The 17,254-nt window shown below is 46.3% G+C and overlaps 2 protein-coding genes across 2 annotated transcripts in view; one reads left to right on the top strand and one right to left on the bottom strand.

Moving 5' to 3' along the window:
• LOC119446203 (60S ribosomal protein L6) overlaps positions 1 to 17,254 on the top strand; it is a 182,328-nt gene that overhangs the window by 5,318 nt on the left and 159,756 nt on the right. The gene's annotated exons all lie outside the window — the stretch shown is intronic.
• LOC119446211 (CD2 antigen cytoplasmic tail-binding protein 2-like) lies at positions 957 to 17,169 on the bottom strand. Its single transcript, XM_037710573.2, has 5 exons — positions 16,987 to 17,169; positions 10,282 to 10,448; positions 7,015 to 7,228; positions 5,052 to 5,330; positions 957 to 4,493 (listed from the first exon to the last, which is right to left on the bottom strand). Exons 1-5 carry the CDS (start codon positions 17,159 to 17,161, stop codon positions 4,270 to 4,272), a joined length of 1,059 nt encoding a protein of 352 aa, XP_037566501.1. The 5' UTR covers positions 17,162 to 17,169; the 3' UTR covers positions 957 to 4,269.

The raw sequence follows: 17,254 nt of genomic DNA, 5'->3' as shown, positions 1-17,254 counted from the left end.
CTGGATTGCCACGTGCAGTGTCCTAACAGTCAATTCATGTGTCACGATCAGATGAATTGGCACATTCTGCATGGATGCCTAAGTACTAAAGCTGCGCTACAGCCCATCGGGCCTCATTAATTTTCTTTCTAATTAGGCCAGATGGCTATATACCATCTCCTTACCGTAAATTTTCACTCCATCCAAGAACAAGGCTTTGACAGAGCCACTCTTTGTGCTCCAATCTGTTTTTCCATCCCTGGAACACTTGTGTACCAGCCCAATGTCCCTTAAATTGTGATCCAGAAGTTTCCACATGTGGTAAGGTAGAGTAGGGTCATGCCAACGAGCATCACATATCTAAAGAGCAAGCAAAACACCCAGCCAGGCATTTGCAATGATGTATCTCACAAATCTGCGTTCTCTTCACCGGTCAACACAACACTGACAGCAACAATAATTAAACAAACTTGCACCTTCGACCGCCTACACGGAACCTTATTTCAGCATGGCTATTTATGACATGCATTCACACTTTCCAGTGACTGCCAGTGGGCCATAATATGGTAGAGAAGGAGGGGGGGGGGGAGTGTTAATACTGTTTAATACCTCCTCCCAGCCTACCCGCCAAACTCTAAGCTGCTGTATGTGTGCAGGTGGCGTATCAGAATGCTCCAACTTCCAGCTGTATATATGGCATATATAACTTAATGTTTTCTTTTAGTGTCCCTTTAAGCATACCTGCCAACTCTCCCACATTTTTAGTAAAGTGTAAGAATTTGAGCTCCTTTTACGATTTTACGAAAGCAGCATCAAATGTAACGAAAAATACTGCTTGTGAAAATTTTCATTGTTCTGCCTCCGAAGACATCCTTAGAAATCTTCAGAGGGTAAAAGGACCATAGAGGGATACTTGATTTGTGCAGGTCTAGTCAGACATGCTTCTGTACCAGATAAAATCGGCAACACCAAGGTTGCTGCAAAAGCCATTGTTGCCTCAAAAACAATGTGCTGCTTGTGAGTTTAATGCTGTTCAAAGTTTGTTGTGGATTGTGTGCTGTATCTAATGGGAAACAATTATAATAATAAGCATATGTATACCACAAAAGGCGCCATGCTTAAGGCAAACTAAACAAAGAAAACCCAAATATGCCCCCCCTCCCCCTCTACTCCCGGCCATGGCCATGAGATTATACAAAGTTCACAGGTTGGCAGGTATGCTTTAAAGCTCAGCAGAGGCATGGGAACTTTTGCTTGTGTTCATATTTGGCAAAGGGAACAACTTCAAAACTGTCATTTTCCATACAAGCATCATGACACCTCTAGGAGTGAGTACACACGGTTTCTCTGTTACTCTCAAAGCACGATGAGGTTTGCAACACTTTATTCTAGGATATGTAAAACCCACCATAACACACCTTCGTTAAGATGTGCAGTCTTTATTTGCATCCAGCAGCGTCCTTGGGACATGACACGCTCATTAACGTGAAACTTCACAAAACTTAAAGGTCGGGCAGTAAAGCAATTATATTTGAATATCCCACATAGCTGGTGCACACCGCCACTTATGCTGCTGCTCTCCTTTCTCAGTCAGAGAATGCTTTGAATAAAGTATGTGCTTTCATGGTGCATCACCAGACATTGTGACACACTGACAAAACATAACAAAGACAACTTGAAAGAAAACAAAACAAAATGACACCAACCATTTCTCCTACTTCAATACGATGCTTAGCACAATGCCACTTGAAATGACAGCTTCTCATAACATTACTAATGAATCAGCTCCAATTAAACTAAGTTGACGACAGCTTTACATATAAAAGTCACAAACGAGTGCCTTTAACAAGACGAGTGACAAAGATCGTCAGAGCGCCACAGAGTACAGCAAATACAAACACTACAAATTTTGGACAATTAAGAGTCGTGCTTCCCCTCATGCCATGCATCTGCTAGCTTAAAATTTTCTAAGGTTACTAAAACACTGTATTAAAGAGAAGTGACATGAGTAGTTAAAAAACAATGACATGCTCGTACCGAATGCTCGGTAATGTCCTTCATACTTGCCAACTTCAGGACAACTTGTGTGGCAGTACTTCTATTGCATAATATACTAGTATATAGGTACAACTTGTACGGTTGTAACCACATCCAGCAAAATGCCAAACGATTATTAGCACATCTGTGCGTGCCGATGACCACTGTTAGTACATGAGTAAAGCGATGGTATACAGTTAAACCTGCTTATAACGAACCTCCATATAACGAATTTTTTCTATTCCTCGCCGTTACTCCATAGAAGCACATGTATTTGAGACCTCTACGTAACGAAGTGGCAGCGGGAGACCCCCTTGAAATAACAAATTTTCCCCACCGACAACCTAGAGATTTCGCCAAAAATTTTGTTGTTTTTGCGCTAGCAGCAACCAGAAGCACCTTCTCCGCCGCGACGGAATGCGATGAGAGCGCACGTGTGCGTGCGTGCGAGCGTGTGCGAGGCGGGCCTGCATCCTTCGACCCGGCGATCTTCCCCCTCCCTTAATTCAAACCTGATCCAGCCGCTTGCTGCAGCTGGCCTAGCCCACCAAGCCGGCACTCTCCTTTTCCACTTGATGTTGCCGACGCGCTGGCAGACGCTGTGACACATCACATTCGATGAGCGCTGCCAAACGCTGGCGGCTTTTGGAAGCTCCACTGCAGAAGCGAGCGAAGTGACCTTCGTGCTGTTGTCTATCGCTTCAACGCAAACTGAGCACTGAGAACACACAGCACACACAAAGCTACGAGCCGCCGACGCACCTACACAAGTTTGTATGGGTGTTCTGTGCCTACACTGCCTAGACTCTGCCCCAACGCAGATCGCTTTCAAGATACGGCCCGCGCGACCGCGCGCCGCCGCGCAGTACGCAGTTGATGCCAGAGTACAGTACAACGCCGCCCGCTATCCCTCCCCCCCTCGCTGGTGCCTCGAGCGCAACGGAAGAAGGCGCACTTCCTCCCTGCTTTTCTTTCTTGCGCGCGTGAGATTTAGCACGTCGTCGGCTCCCCTCACACGTTTTCACTCGCACATATAGCATACGGCGCGCGGCGACTGCGTTATCGCCCTTGGACCATCTGTGAACCATACGGAACATCTGTGAGCCAAAACCAATTTTAGGGCCACAACACGTCATAGACACCATCTTTATATAGCAAATACGGATCTCAAGGGCCATACTTTTGCTGGCGGAAACTGAAATACGTCATAGGTATCGCCCCCGGCACTTTGGGCGTCGAATGCCATCGTCAAGCCACCAAGCAAAGCGACATGAAAAGTCAAAATGGGCACTCAGGCCGGCGTGGGGTGGCAGTTCGCAACGTATGATGCGGGAACGGTCTCACAGTTGCGACGCAACAGCGGGGTTACCAATGCATTGGGTTCTATGGGAGCTGTGCCGGGACCGGCCGAAAACGACGTAACAGCCGGGAAAAAACAGCACCCAGGAACGTAACAGCGGGGTTCTACTGTAACACTATATGACGCTACAACGCCATCGTGACTCTCGCTCTTCGTTTCCGGTGCCTAGCGCTTGTGCGAAAGGACACGCGTCCACGCATCCAGTACCTGGTGTGACATTCAAAGGATGAGTGCTTAGACGAAAACGGAAAATGGGTGCGCGTTAGAATCGAGTAAGTACGGTAAGCGTTTCTTTTTCGAATTTTCGTGCCGAACCTGCATATAACAAAATCCTCTTTATAACAAAGCTTTCCGGGAATTTGTCAATTTTGTTATATCCAGGTTTAACTGTATAACTACAACGGCAATAATTCCTGTCCTTTCATTCTGACTCTCTCACAAAGCTACCACAGGCATAGCAAAATTACAAGTGAAGGAAACGTGGATATGCTGTCAACAGTAAGAGGACACAGAGCAATGTGCAGTGGACATCAAACAGAATAAAAAAAGAGCAAGGAACATCTCTCCATAGTGCACTAACAATGGCATCATGCCAAGTATGTATTGGTGCTTTCCACGTATCAATGGGCAACAGTGTTAAACAGAAAATGCAGCACGAAACGTTGGATGCATGGAGGTGTCTACAGAAGCACAACGTTTCATTTCCAGAATGTCGCAGTTTTGCAATTCCCCAATGAGCACAGCAAGCCTCCTCTTATTCAGGTCCATATTCTCGCTTGTACACTGACTATATTGCCTATGCCTGTTGAACTGCAACACTTAAAAACAACAGCAAAAGAGAGACAATGCATTCTGTGTCTCGGTCAACAGATTGTTCTCGGCAAGAGATGGCTTCAGACGTAGAGGTCAAAATCGATTCGGCTCGAGCTGTAAAATGGACGATCGGTTTCGTGTGCCTTGCGGACCCAGACGCCGTCTTGAAAGTATCCATCCTGCACCCACTGCAGCATCTGAGCCGATGTGTGCAATCCGTACACTGGTGCATCATCCGACTCCTCCCACTTGAACTCCCACATCACTTCATCCTCGCCTATCGATGAGCTCACTGGTTCTGTATCTGAAAACATGAAAGTGACAGTGATGAGAGACTGGAAGACCTTAAAAAGTATTATATTGGCTAAGGCAGGAAAAAAAAAGACAGTCTGCTTCTCAGTTCTCTCAAAAGCATTCTTTGGAGGCCACAAATTGTGTGTAGGTGTGAAACCACTTGCATTCCTTTTTTGGCAAGATTGTGTAACAAGAGAAGTCTACACTGCAGACATGTAACAAAATGTGCCAACAAATCCTTGAAATCTTGTGCATGACTTTGTACAATGTAAATGTACATCACAAATCCATTCTACCTTTATTTCTTTTTTTCAACTAGTAAAACAAGTGCAACCAATGGTGTGTCTTGGAAGCTGGTATGTTTTCTTTAATAGAGGCGAGTCACTTTAAGTCAGCAAATTTTTGAGATGCAGATGAATTATGCCAGGTACTTTTACTGATGCAGTCTGTCCAGCCGAAGCACAAGATGTAATGCAGCTGCATGCATTCTCTGAACAGGAGTGTCCCTCTAGCAGCTAATGACGTGGAAAAAAAAAAAAAAAAACGGGGGATGGGGGTGACCACATACCATCGCTTTTATTTTCAGCTCCTGCTTTCTCCTTTTTGACGGGTAACGGCTCAGTAGCTTTGGTGCTGTCGGCATCATCTGCAAACATGTCGAAGGAAGACCCCTCTACAGCTGTAGTTGCAGCTTTGGCCTCTTTGGCCTTCTGTTTGTGTTCTCGCAAGAATTTGAGCCGCTCGTATGACTGCTGGTAAATGTCCATGTCACCAGTTGACACCAGTTGGTCAGCTAGCTCTGTCATCCGCAGGAGGTGCTCCTTTGGTGCCACATCCTTGGTGCTATCTGAAGCGTACATAAAAAAAAATGCACAAACATGCTTTAATAATGGCAGCTGCCACACATTCCAGGTGTAGATGTCCTAATGTGGAAGCTAGACACCACAGGTGTGTTAGGTAATCGCAAATCAATTGCTCCGAAACAAGCCACAGTGACAGCATTAGTTGTTTGCAGTTCTTCCTCTGCACAGCATTATGTGCGCTGAAGTACTGGCAGAAAAGTCCTCAACCTGCGTGTCAACATTTTAAGGCAAAGATTAAAGAACACTTAAAGGCCAACTACAATGGAATTTCACTTTGGCTAAATTCTTATAAATGTATACTAATGTGTATACTACCGAAGCAATCTTGGCAAAGCTTCTGAGCTTATAATTGTCTAAATTTCCTATTAACAACATTTGTATGGCACGAAAGCAGATGATACGGGCACCTGGTGGTTAGTGGATATGACGCTAATCCCAGCACATGGCCTCCGAGATTTGCATGATCTCGGAAATTATGTCTAGGTCCTCAATGTTTGAAGTTATGCATAATTTTTCTAAAATGATTATGACAGTTTCTTTTTTTTTCCCCAAAGTTTAGGTATCAAAAATGTCTATTATTACTCACTTTTCGCGATACATCCACTCGTATTTGAAATGTAGAACTTTGCACAAAGACTGCTCTATATCTACACTGTCTAAAACTAAGCTTTGTACGCGTTCCAAAATTTGGTTGCAGTTGGACTATAAAGGGACCCTCACCTGGCCCACATAGCAAATTTTAGTTATATGCTAGAAATTGTTACGTGCCCTCTAGGGAGCATTCTACTGCAATAATTTATCAAATTGGTACATCTTTAGCAGATATGGAAATGTTCGAAATATCGCGAACCCATGATTTCAGGAGGCAAGCTTCACTGCTAACATCGACACACTCGCCACTTGCCCCTGTCTAGCCTCCGCAAGCAAAGATCCTTCCCGGTGTTCTCCCATACTGGAGCCAGGGGACCACATCACGCACACGTTACAATCCCTGCCTTCTCCCCCTGGGAGAAGAGCAGTGGATCAAAGAGCATGATAGAGCGCTGCAACACTGTAGAAAATGACATGGTTTCATTCTCTGTGCGAGCAACTGCACGACGTGGGAACAAGCAGACGAAACGGAAGTACATCTCTTTTGCTATAGTACGAAGTAAAACAAGGACATGCAGACATTCGCTTTGTAGGTTTTATTATTTCTCCAAACTTTAATTCGTCTACTGGAGCAACAGATCAAACAAATAACTGCTGCTGCCTTGAATAATTCTCAGTCACATGTCACCGTGAGTGACGTCACAGCACTGCGAATTACGCAGCACACTTGTGTGATTGACGTCAACTCTCCAGCTGGGAGCGCAGTAGCCGCGAGGAGAAGGGCGCCTGGCGTTCGTTTTGAAATTTCAGCGGTTTTCGTGGCACGTAGCGGTGTAATACTTTGCAGACACAATCATTAGTGCACATTGTATGAACTGCGCTTGTCAGCTCAATATGGCCAGACCTGGTGAAGGGCCCTTTAAAAACGACATGAAGAGAAGCTAAATTGATAGGTTAGTATTCTGTAATATCAAATATGTCACTTTTGTTGAGAAGAGAAATCGTATGCGAGATGATGATGCCATTATAATGATGTCAACACATCAACTCTGCCGCCCAAGCAATAGAGTGACCAACCTGGTTCGCTTGGCTCCTGCTTCTTCTTCTTCCAGCGGTTTATTGTCGAATCTCGCTTCCCGCCTCCCAGGCGTTTGATGCAAGACAGGACAGTCTCACCAGGCTGCATGATCTCCAGCATCTCTCCATAAAGTGCTAGTGCATCGACACTTTCCTCATCTTCAGAGTCTTCAGAGCCTCTGCTGTCTTCTATAGCTTGTTTTGAAGGCTGCACCTGAAGCACGTGAAAGAGAGCAGGACCCGATTACATGCAGGGTCCCTTGTGCATTATTTGCATGTTTAAGTCACATGGGCAAGATGATGATGGCTTTGTACAAGTGGAGCACTTTTAGCACCCTAAATCACTTTTAGAAGTAATGCATAATCTTGAAGTGTTAAGATCCCATTGGTTCCCGCAGATGAAGCTTGAGTGCTGCTGTTCTGTATAGTACAAAAAGCCTGTGTTCGACAGACTCTGCTTGCTGTATACCAAGCATCAATGATAGACACCCTCACTCCTTCAGTGTAGTTAAATCTAAGGTACACACACTGGTGAAATTCATTCAGCTGGTCTGATTTTCAAAGCAACTGCAGATACCATAATGCTCTTTGATCATTCTCACATGAATTGTAATCTAGGAGAATGCTGAAAGTGAAAATATCACAGTAGCAAAAGTATGAGGTGGCTTCCTCTTTATCAAGGAAATATCTGTTCATGTCTAACATGCGTACTCATACAGACAGAAAAAGGGTGCAACAAGCTGAATATTCCAACACAGTGAACTTGAATTCAACATTGCAAATGTAATAAACAAAGAATCAAAATTACAGTAAACTTCAAAATATATGCGTACTCAAACGACTGAGTGCAGTGACAATTCCCACAATATACCCAAAACAAAATATTGTATCCAGGAAAACATCAGTTACATACTTCATTTTTCTCCAATTCTTCATTTTTTTTTTTTTTGCAGTGGTATATACTGCCTCCCCGTGAAAATCATTAAAGGGACACTAAAGGCAAATACTAAGTCAAGCTAAAGTGATGAATTAGTGCTCGGGTATCTCTAAGGCATCAATATTATCGCAAACAGAGCCTTAGTAATCGAGAAACTGAGGTAAATGCAGGACACGATTAGAGACTCCCCCGGACATTCAAGTACTTGCCCGATGACGAAGGCACTCCTCATTTAAATTGTGTCATTAGAACTCAACCACTCGTTATAAAAAACATCATAGTACTGTATTATAAGATGAAAGAAAATGCTACTTCACTAGTTCTATTTCATTTTAAGGAAAAAGAACTCATTGACATTTCACCGTTGACAACGATGCGGGCAGTTGAAAGGTTTCGTTTTAGCTCGACTCTGCGCCGCCCGTGCTTTTGCATTTCAGTAGTTCTTTTATTGGGTAGTGCTGCGCTGGTTTTTCTGGCTTGCGAAACTCACACAAACTGCAAATAGCAGAGAATCCCACTTCCGTGAGATGTCGCGGGATGCCCGAACGGTCTACGCCACTTGACCGATGCGCAGCTGCAGCGGCGCATCGTACCGCCATCTGTTGGGCGCCATTTTACTCACCGACGGCAGCAAAGGGCGGTGATGGCATATGCAACGTCACCCCTCCCCAGTTGGCGTGGCGGGAGATTTGAATTGCCATAAAGGTATTTCGACCCTTAAGATGCAATTTTCTCATAAACTAAGTCTTTTCTTTGCACGAAACAAGCGTTGTGAGGTTTCAGGAATGGTATTTAAAAAGCTCACATCGATTTAGTATTTGCCTTTAGTGTCCCTTTAACATAAGGCTGTTGAGATGGTTCACAACACTCAACTCGTAATCAATGCTACTTCCTTCACAAACTGTGATCACAGTTAGTATTTTGATGACTGTCTCATATAGCACAAACATGTTAGACTAAAGTGACCAGATGTTCTCATTTAAGCAGAAAATGTCCCACTCTTATGGTTCTGATCCTATTGTCCAAAAGGCACTGATTTTTGTCCAGCCCACCGTAAAATGACAAAGTAGGTGTGAATGTGCAAAAGACCTCCCATACTTAGGTTACGTTGAGAATCCCGAATGGACACAAACTGCTTTCACATCACAATGGAAACAGATGTGATACTTAATGTGAATATTCCTAACCCCCTCAAATCTTCCCCCTTGGCTGTATTTTTTGTAAAAACCAAATAACGCTGAAGGTTTATATATTGAGATGCAAAATATATGGACTAAAGAGAAGAGAGAAGGCAGAGGGGCCGATTCCAGACAACGTCTCATTTGGAGAGTTTGCAGTTGGGCTAGATGGTACATTTTAGAAATATGTACCGGCAAGCCTAACAGCTAACTCTACAAATAACAATGCAGTTACGGGCGTGAGAACCGTGCAGGCTAGGCCAGTGAACATATAGGGGTGAACACAAAGACAAACACAGACATGAACATAGAACCACCCTTGCGGGCTGGTGTTCGAAACCGGTTTGCCCCTTAAGGGGCGGCGGGACACCGCGCAGCAACACCCAGGCATTCATTAACCACGCACACTACCGGGCGCCGGGTCGTGGGACACCTGTACCCAGCGATAATGAACCGTTGGGTGTCGAACGGTGGGTTTCGAACCAGCCACCTCCCGTAACCGTGGCGGACACCCAATTCACTGGGCCACGACTACGGTACATTCAGTGCTACGGTACATTCGGTGCGTTCATTAGCCACGCCCGGTAGTGTGTGTGGTTAATGAACGCCTGGGTGTTGCTGCGCGGTGTCCCGCCGCCCCTTAAGGGGCAAACCGGTTTCGAACACCAGCCCGCAAGGGTGGTTCTATGTTCATGTCTGTGTTTGTCTTTGTGTTCACCCCTATATGTTCACTGGCCTAGCCTGCACGGTTCTCACGCCCGTCGTTGCTCCTGGCAGAACTTGTCGTGTGCGGTCAACCTCTTACCCGAACAATGCAGTTAGTTTGTACATTACAGCCATGTATAAACTGCTGCTTTTGTGCACCTCTTCATGTATCATGTTACCTTTTACACCCACCACTTTTCCATCCCACTTTGTGGTTTGGGAAATCTGGTCACATATACAGATTCAACACATAGTTACATTATTACAAATGCACATGCATTATAAGCTTACCTCTCAGGATATGCAATTAGCTGAATACACAACACATCAAAAGTATCACACATTGAACATATGACAACTGCAAAAAAAAAAAGGCAATATTAAAAATATGCTTAAATTTCCTCATGATTTCATGTACCAGTACATAGTGCAGGTGATAAAGCTCACCTTGACCCAATCAATGTTGTCAAGCCAGTTATCACGTATCTCCGGTTTCTCTCTGTTGAAGATGAACATGCCATCTTTGTCAAAATGACCATCCTCCATTTCATCTTCCATGTTGAATGGAGTGATTTTGATGTTCCCATCATACTCAATGGTTTTGTCTTCCTGTCCTAAATGATACGATAATAAGGTAATCAGATGACGCTTTCAGCTCTACAATGTGCTTTAATAACACACAGAGACAAAAATGAATAATGCAGTATAAGGACCCTTTGACGATGACAACAACAACAACAAAAAAAAACTTTAATTGCATAAATGTACTGCTGAATTATATTGTTACGAGGCATTGCGTATGAGCCTGCCATTAAAGGACCGCTGTGCTATGCGAAGAGGAAGAAGACGGGACATGCCTCGTGTGATGCTGTCAGCCATTCGCTGGTAGCAGCAGCCTATAAATATTGTCTCTCCCGTGTACTTGTGAATCCCCGTGACAATTTGGTGGAGGTGCTGGGTAGCAGAAGAAGCGCTGTACAACGGAGCTCCGCAGTGGTCGTCGAGTCGGGGTCATTATTATGACAGACGAGACCACGACCACGCCGCCTGTGCCGGCCAGTGCAACGCCTGCACCAGCGCCGATCACAACGTCAACGATCATCGTTACACACCCTAAAGACCCGGGAACGTTCTGCGGTACGGATGAAGTTGACGTTGAAGATTAGATTGCCAATTATGAATGCATCAGTGAGGTCAATCGTTGCGACCCGACAATGATGCTGGCGAACGTGCTGTTTTACCTCAAAGGAACGGCAAAGGTGTGGTTCAATAACCATGAGGCAGAGATTGGAAGTTGGGACACTTTCAAAACAAAACTTATTGCCTTGTTTGGGAAGCCCATGGGTCGAAAGGCGGCCGCAACGCAAGAGCTATCCATCCGCGCTCAGACGTCCACTGAACCATACATATCCTACATTCAGGACGTTTTGGCTCTTTGCCGTAAAGTGGACATGGACATGACGGAGTCGGACAAGGTTGGTCACGTACTTAAGGGAATCGCAGACGATGCGTTCAACCTATTACTGTGCCGAAATTGTGCGACCGTCGACGCAATTATTGAAGAATGCCGGCATTTTGAGCAGGCCAAAAGTCGGTGTATTGCGAGGTCATTCGCTCGGCTACCGAACACCGCCCCGACGTCATCATGCTAAGACGGACAGGACTCTCGTCTGCAGTCATCGCCACCGTCGGAAATTACACGAATCATCCGACGGGAAATCGAAGCTATTGCTCCTGCTCTCCCCAACAATGGCCACGACGATTTTCACGTGCCGGCCGTTTCCCTGGTCCAGTCCATTGTGCGGGCGGAACTCGGCAACTTGGGTTTCGCCGTCTGCGCCGTTGCTCAGTTTCGGACAACTGACTTTCGCCCTAGGTCGCCGCCACGCCCGAGATCACCGCCCCAGGAACAACGGTTTTATCCGCGCTCTCGTAATCCGGCTGAATGGCGTACGGCAGATAATTGGCCGATTTGCTTCCACTGCCGCCGTATCGGTCACGTCGCGCGCCATTGCCACAACCGTTGAGTGTCGCCGTTAACCCGGTATGACACTGCTAGCCGCACCGATAACTACCGCCGTTTTCAGCCCGCTCATCCATACCAACCATACAACACTGATAGCTACTGCCGCTTCCAGCCTTTTGAGCCGTACAACGTCGATCCACCCCTACGCCGCCAGCGCGTCGGCCGTCGTCTCCTTCGTCTCTACGACGACGTCCGACATCGCCGCTCAACCTTAAACAGGGAAACTAAGGGATGCAGCTCTTAGAGGTGACGCTGCATCTTCGACTTCCACCTCAAATCCTCTCTTCGTATTGCCGACGCGACGAAACTTGATCGACGTTGACGTTGACGGCTTAACTGTTACCGCACTCGTCGATACTGGGGCACAAATATCCATGATGAGTAATCACCTTCGTCGTCGCCTTAAGAAAGTACTTACCCCCGCCGCTACTGGTATTATTCACGTCGCTGATGGAAGAAGTCCCGTAGTCATCGGAATGTGCACAGCTCGCATCACCATCGTCGGTCACCATATATCTGTTTTGTTTACGGTTCTCAAGCAATGCCCCAATGACGTCATTCTCGGACTTGATTTCTTGTCGGCCCATGCCGCTCTCATTGACTGTGCAACCGGCGTCCTTCAACTTGAGCTTCCTCAACTGGCGGATGTTCCAGATTTACCGTCACACCGCTTATGCTCTGTCGATTATGTTCGGTTGGCACCACAAGCCGCCACGTGTGTTGCCTTGACGACGGCATCCCCAGTTCTAGACGGCGACTACATAGTGTCTCCACTAGTTGAAGCAGGCGCGGATCCAGGGGGGATGTCCGGATGTCCTGACCCCCCCCCCCCCTCCTCAGATTTCTGCATCGCCCTCTTGCTGACAGGGGAATGGCCCTGTCCCCCCCCCCCCCAAAAAAAAGTATCGCCACCAGCATTCTTCAAAATTATTTTCCGCGAGTACCAGTGGTATGAGCCATGTAGAAGTAAAGCTAGCTCGCTCACAAGCTTAGTTTTATTCCGTAGGGGTGTGGTGTCGCGAAGTTGCCGTAGTTATTTTTTCACATGAACACCTTGGACCTCCTGGCGCCGGCCGTCTCTTCCCACCGGTGGCGTCGAATGAACGAGGGGACGTGCCTTTTGCCAAGCACGCAGATGTCCACGCGAGCGCCTTCGCAACTGATCAACTCAGTTCCCGATTGGGGTGTCATCGGTTGCCTCATTGGCTGTCATCGGTTCCGCGACCAACCTGCTTAATGAAAGAGATCTCTCGCTGAAGTGTTCATATATAAATAATAACGACAACTAACAGCTAAACTAAGAACTTCGCATAGGCAACTTTGTTTTATACTGTAGCACTCAGTGTGATCACGGGTTTTGGCACGTAAAACCCCAGAAAGAAGTGTGATCACAGTTACACGTTGACATTATCCAGTACGAGCACAGTACGGTTCGTACGCTACAAGTTTTTCATTGTAACTTCCCAGTTTTATTGTCGTACATTAATCATAGGAGGCTCAAAGCCGTCGCATCCGTTTATCTGAGTGGCCGTTCTCGCGGAGCCGGGCGAAGCCTCGAGCTGCGGCTGCGAAGTGGGGGAGCGTGACGTCAGCGGCCAACGCCCGCGCGCTAACCACGCGTGGTTAGAGAAACGGGAGCAGATGCGCGCCTTGTGTAAAAGGATGACGTCGCGTGGGAAGCAAAACATGTAGACGCTGGCTCGCGCTCTCGGCTACTAGGCCACATCGTTCTTGTAGGTGGCGTCGTGAGTCTTCTTCATACGCGGTGATTCGCATATCGTAAACAACCAGCGTAGTGGTTGCCGCGCTGGAGCTCCAAAGCAAACGAAGGTGTCTCAGCCGAACACAAAGAATCTTCTTAAGGAAATCAAGATGTCCCAACAGAACTCCAAAGATGGACCCGTGCTTACGCATTTATAACAAACCTGCGACAGATCATCCCAAATTTTATGTTAAGAAACAATACAGGCCAGATATACCGGGTGTTCAAAATTAAGCTTTATGGTGTTCTTAAAATTAGGCACTGGGAGGCACGTAAAGACTACCTGGGCAAATAAGTTATGTGGCCAGGGGGACACAAAGTGAGATAATAATTATTGCTGTCAGCCGCCGAATATTACCAAAATTGAATAATTAACTATTTATCGACTGCAGTAAGTGTGTATGTTTGTATTGAAAAGTTAGAGGCAGCCGTGTTTCTACACAGTTTCACTTGATAGAATTCTTCTAGCATGTCTATTCTCCAAGATATCCAACTCCAAATTTTAATTGTCGTTCGCATGATTGCGCATGCAAGAGTGAGGATTGGCGCAAAGCTCCTCCATGATGTGACGCGGCTGTTGGGTGCGGCGTTTAGTCTGACAACGCGGCGGAGGCATTGGCAAAGATAATAACTGTCCCCCTTCCCCTGACGGCTGGCGAAATAAAAGAAATCGAAGAACCCGTAACCGCTGTCGTAACACGCGACCGCGCAGCCTGTAAAGCTGGCGGCAGCTGCCATGCCGAGATAATGGCGCGAGCGGAGAAGCCGGAGGGCAATGCGCGTGCGTAATGGTGACTAGACGACCGGGCATGGTCATTTCCTGGGCTACGCAAATAAAGTGACTGCTGATTTCCAAGTATTGTAAGTTTTATTGAAATCAAAAGCAACAACTACACCATCAACAACCGAAACCTTTTTAGCTATGCTAACGAATATTTCATATATACTGCCGTTTTAAGTTTGATGTTGTCATGCACGAATCTCATGACAACACTTCACCCATCAGGATGTCAATGCCCTAAAAACGTTCAAAATGCCTCCCTTCCACAGCAACGCAAAGCATAAACCACTCCCGCGTCGATTCCATAACTCTTCGCAGTACGACAATAGAAATTTTGAGTCGGATATCTCGGAGCCCAAACACGCTAGAATAATTCTTCCGACCGATACTGTGTAGAAACACTACTGTCTCTAAGTTTTCAATACAAACATACCCACTTACTGCAGTCGACAAAAAAATAATTGTTCAACTTAAGTGAATTCGGCTGCTCACAGCGATAATTATCCTCTCACTTTGTGCCCACCTGGCCACATAAGTTATTTGCACAGGTGGTCTTTGCGTGCCTCCCAGTGTCTAATTTTAAGAAAACCATAAATCTTAGTTTTGAACACCCTGTATTATCAGGCACAGCCGCCAAGCACATGGCTGTATTGGGTAACGTCCTTTTCTTTTATGCTCGGAGAAACCGATACCTGGCTTCGCTATAGGGCTTCTTCCTCTTGGGGTTTTACGTGCCAAAACCAGTTCTGATTATGAGGCACGCCGTAGTGGAAGGCTCCGGATTAATTCTGCCAACCTGGTGTTCTTCAACGTGCACTACAACGCAAGCACACGGGCATTTTTGCATTTCGCCTCCATCGAAATGCCGCCGCCGCGGCCGGGATTCGATCCCGCGATCTCGTGCTCAGCAGCGCAACACCTGAGCTGACTGAGCCACCACGGCGGGCTACAGGTGTTGCTCTAGCCGTATAAAATTCGGGTTTATCGTGAGCAGAAACGGTGCATTTCGGTAAGTGAAAAAGGCTACTATCATCATCATCATTGACAGAAGCTGACCCCCCCTCAGAAAAAACCTGGATCCGCCCCTGAGTTGAAGTACTGTTGACCAGAAATATTGCTGTGCCACACACCCTCGTGACTGTTTTCGACAACCACGTCCAGCTCCCGCTTCTGAACTTCAGCAACTCGACTCAAGCTCTCCCGCAAGGCATCTCAGTGGCCAACGTGTCTGCACTTGATGAATGCGACGTCGCGGCACTAGACGCGGACACTTGTTCGTCCTTTCTCGCAAGCGGTCCGGCAAGTCCACTCCCCGACGAAATTACCACGATGATTGCCCCTGATCTTCCGACTTGTCAAGCCACGGAACTCCACCACCTCCTAACGACCTATAGGAATATCTTCGACTTCAATGACCGCCCTCTCGGTCAAACGTCTCTCGTAAGTCATCGAATACATACCGGAGATGCTATTCCTATCAGACGACGACCCTATCGTGTGTCCCATTCCGAACGCCAGGTCATACAACGAGAAGTCGACAAGATGCTCTCCAAAGACATGGTCATAGAGGCTTCCTCAAGTCCGTGGGCGTCACCTGTCGTCTTGGTCAAAAAGAAGGATGGCAGCTGGAGATTTTGCGTCGACTATCGTGCCTTAAACAAAATAACGCGCAAAGACGTATATCCGCTGCCACGGATTGATGACGCCCTGGACTGTCTTCATGGTGCGAAGTACTTCTCATCCATAGACCTGCGCTCGGGTTACTGGCAGATTTCTGTTGATGACTTGGATCGAGAAAAGACTGCCTTTATCACCCCGGACGGCCTCTATCAATTCAAAGTTATGCCCTTTGGACTGTGCAACGCCCCCGCAACGTTCGAACGCATGATGGACTCTCTCCTTCGTGGCTACAAATGGTCTATCTGCCTCTGCTACCTAGACGACGTCATTGTGTTTTCCCCAATGCTTGTTTCACTGCCGCCCAGTTAAAATTTCTTTCAACATGCAAATGTAGAATATACAGGCACAACATTGGAATATGAAACTGAGAAATTAAAGCTTCCAAGAAATGTATGACTTCCTGACCTGCATCTTTCCTAACAGAAATTAGTCATAAAAGAATAAAAACATAGCGACAGCATAAAAAAAATGGCCAGGTCAGCACTTGTGGAGTGCGTGACTGCCATATTTGAAGCAGAATGATGTAATGTAGAAGGTGCCGTTTGCCTGCAGCTGTCAAGAGAAAGCATTGCCAAACAGAGCACGATACTAGCTTGAAAATGTCATCATACTTCAAGAGATAGATTTTATTGATAGGAAAGGCAGAGATCTCAACCTGACCTAGTGTGCTACTCTGTACTGGGGAAGAGTAGAGAAAGTATTGGGATGGATGATAAGAGAAGTGAGTGCTTGTGTACATTAGACGGTGGCCCTACTAGAGCCGCTCGTTTAATCATGCTTCAAATTTATAACATGGGTCTATCCAAAATAATTTGCGCAAACTACGAAGATGGCCACATGGGTTTGGAGACAAGGATTTTATAGGATTATTAAGACAGGCCCTTCCATAACACTGCAACTTACCTTCTACATCATCTGGGTTAAGCAAGTTGTACTTCTTGTCTTCAACTTCATCATCCTCTTCATCGCTGTCTAAGGAGTTTTTAAACTTTTTCTTAACGCCTTCCCCCAGTGCTTCCTTTCCAAGCAGCTCCTCCTCCATCTCATCAAACTGCACCCTTTTGGATGACATGGTCATGGTATGCCGGGCTGTAGAGAAAAAAAAAAAAATTATCCATGCAGTTAGCGCTGTGATCACACATATAAACGTAGGGCACCCACTGTAACAATT

Source organism: Dermacentor silvarum, chromosome 3 (assembly GCF_013339745.2).
Source record: "Dermacentor silvarum isolate Dsil-2018 chromosome 3, BIME_Dsil_1.4, whole genome shotgun sequence".
NCBI classification, from domain to species: Eukaryota; Metazoa; Arthropoda; class Arachnida; order Ixodida; family Ixodidae; genus Dermacentor; species Dermacentor silvarum.
Note: the sequence above shows the minus strand (reverse complement) of the source record. Positions and strands in the feature narration are given on the sequence as shown.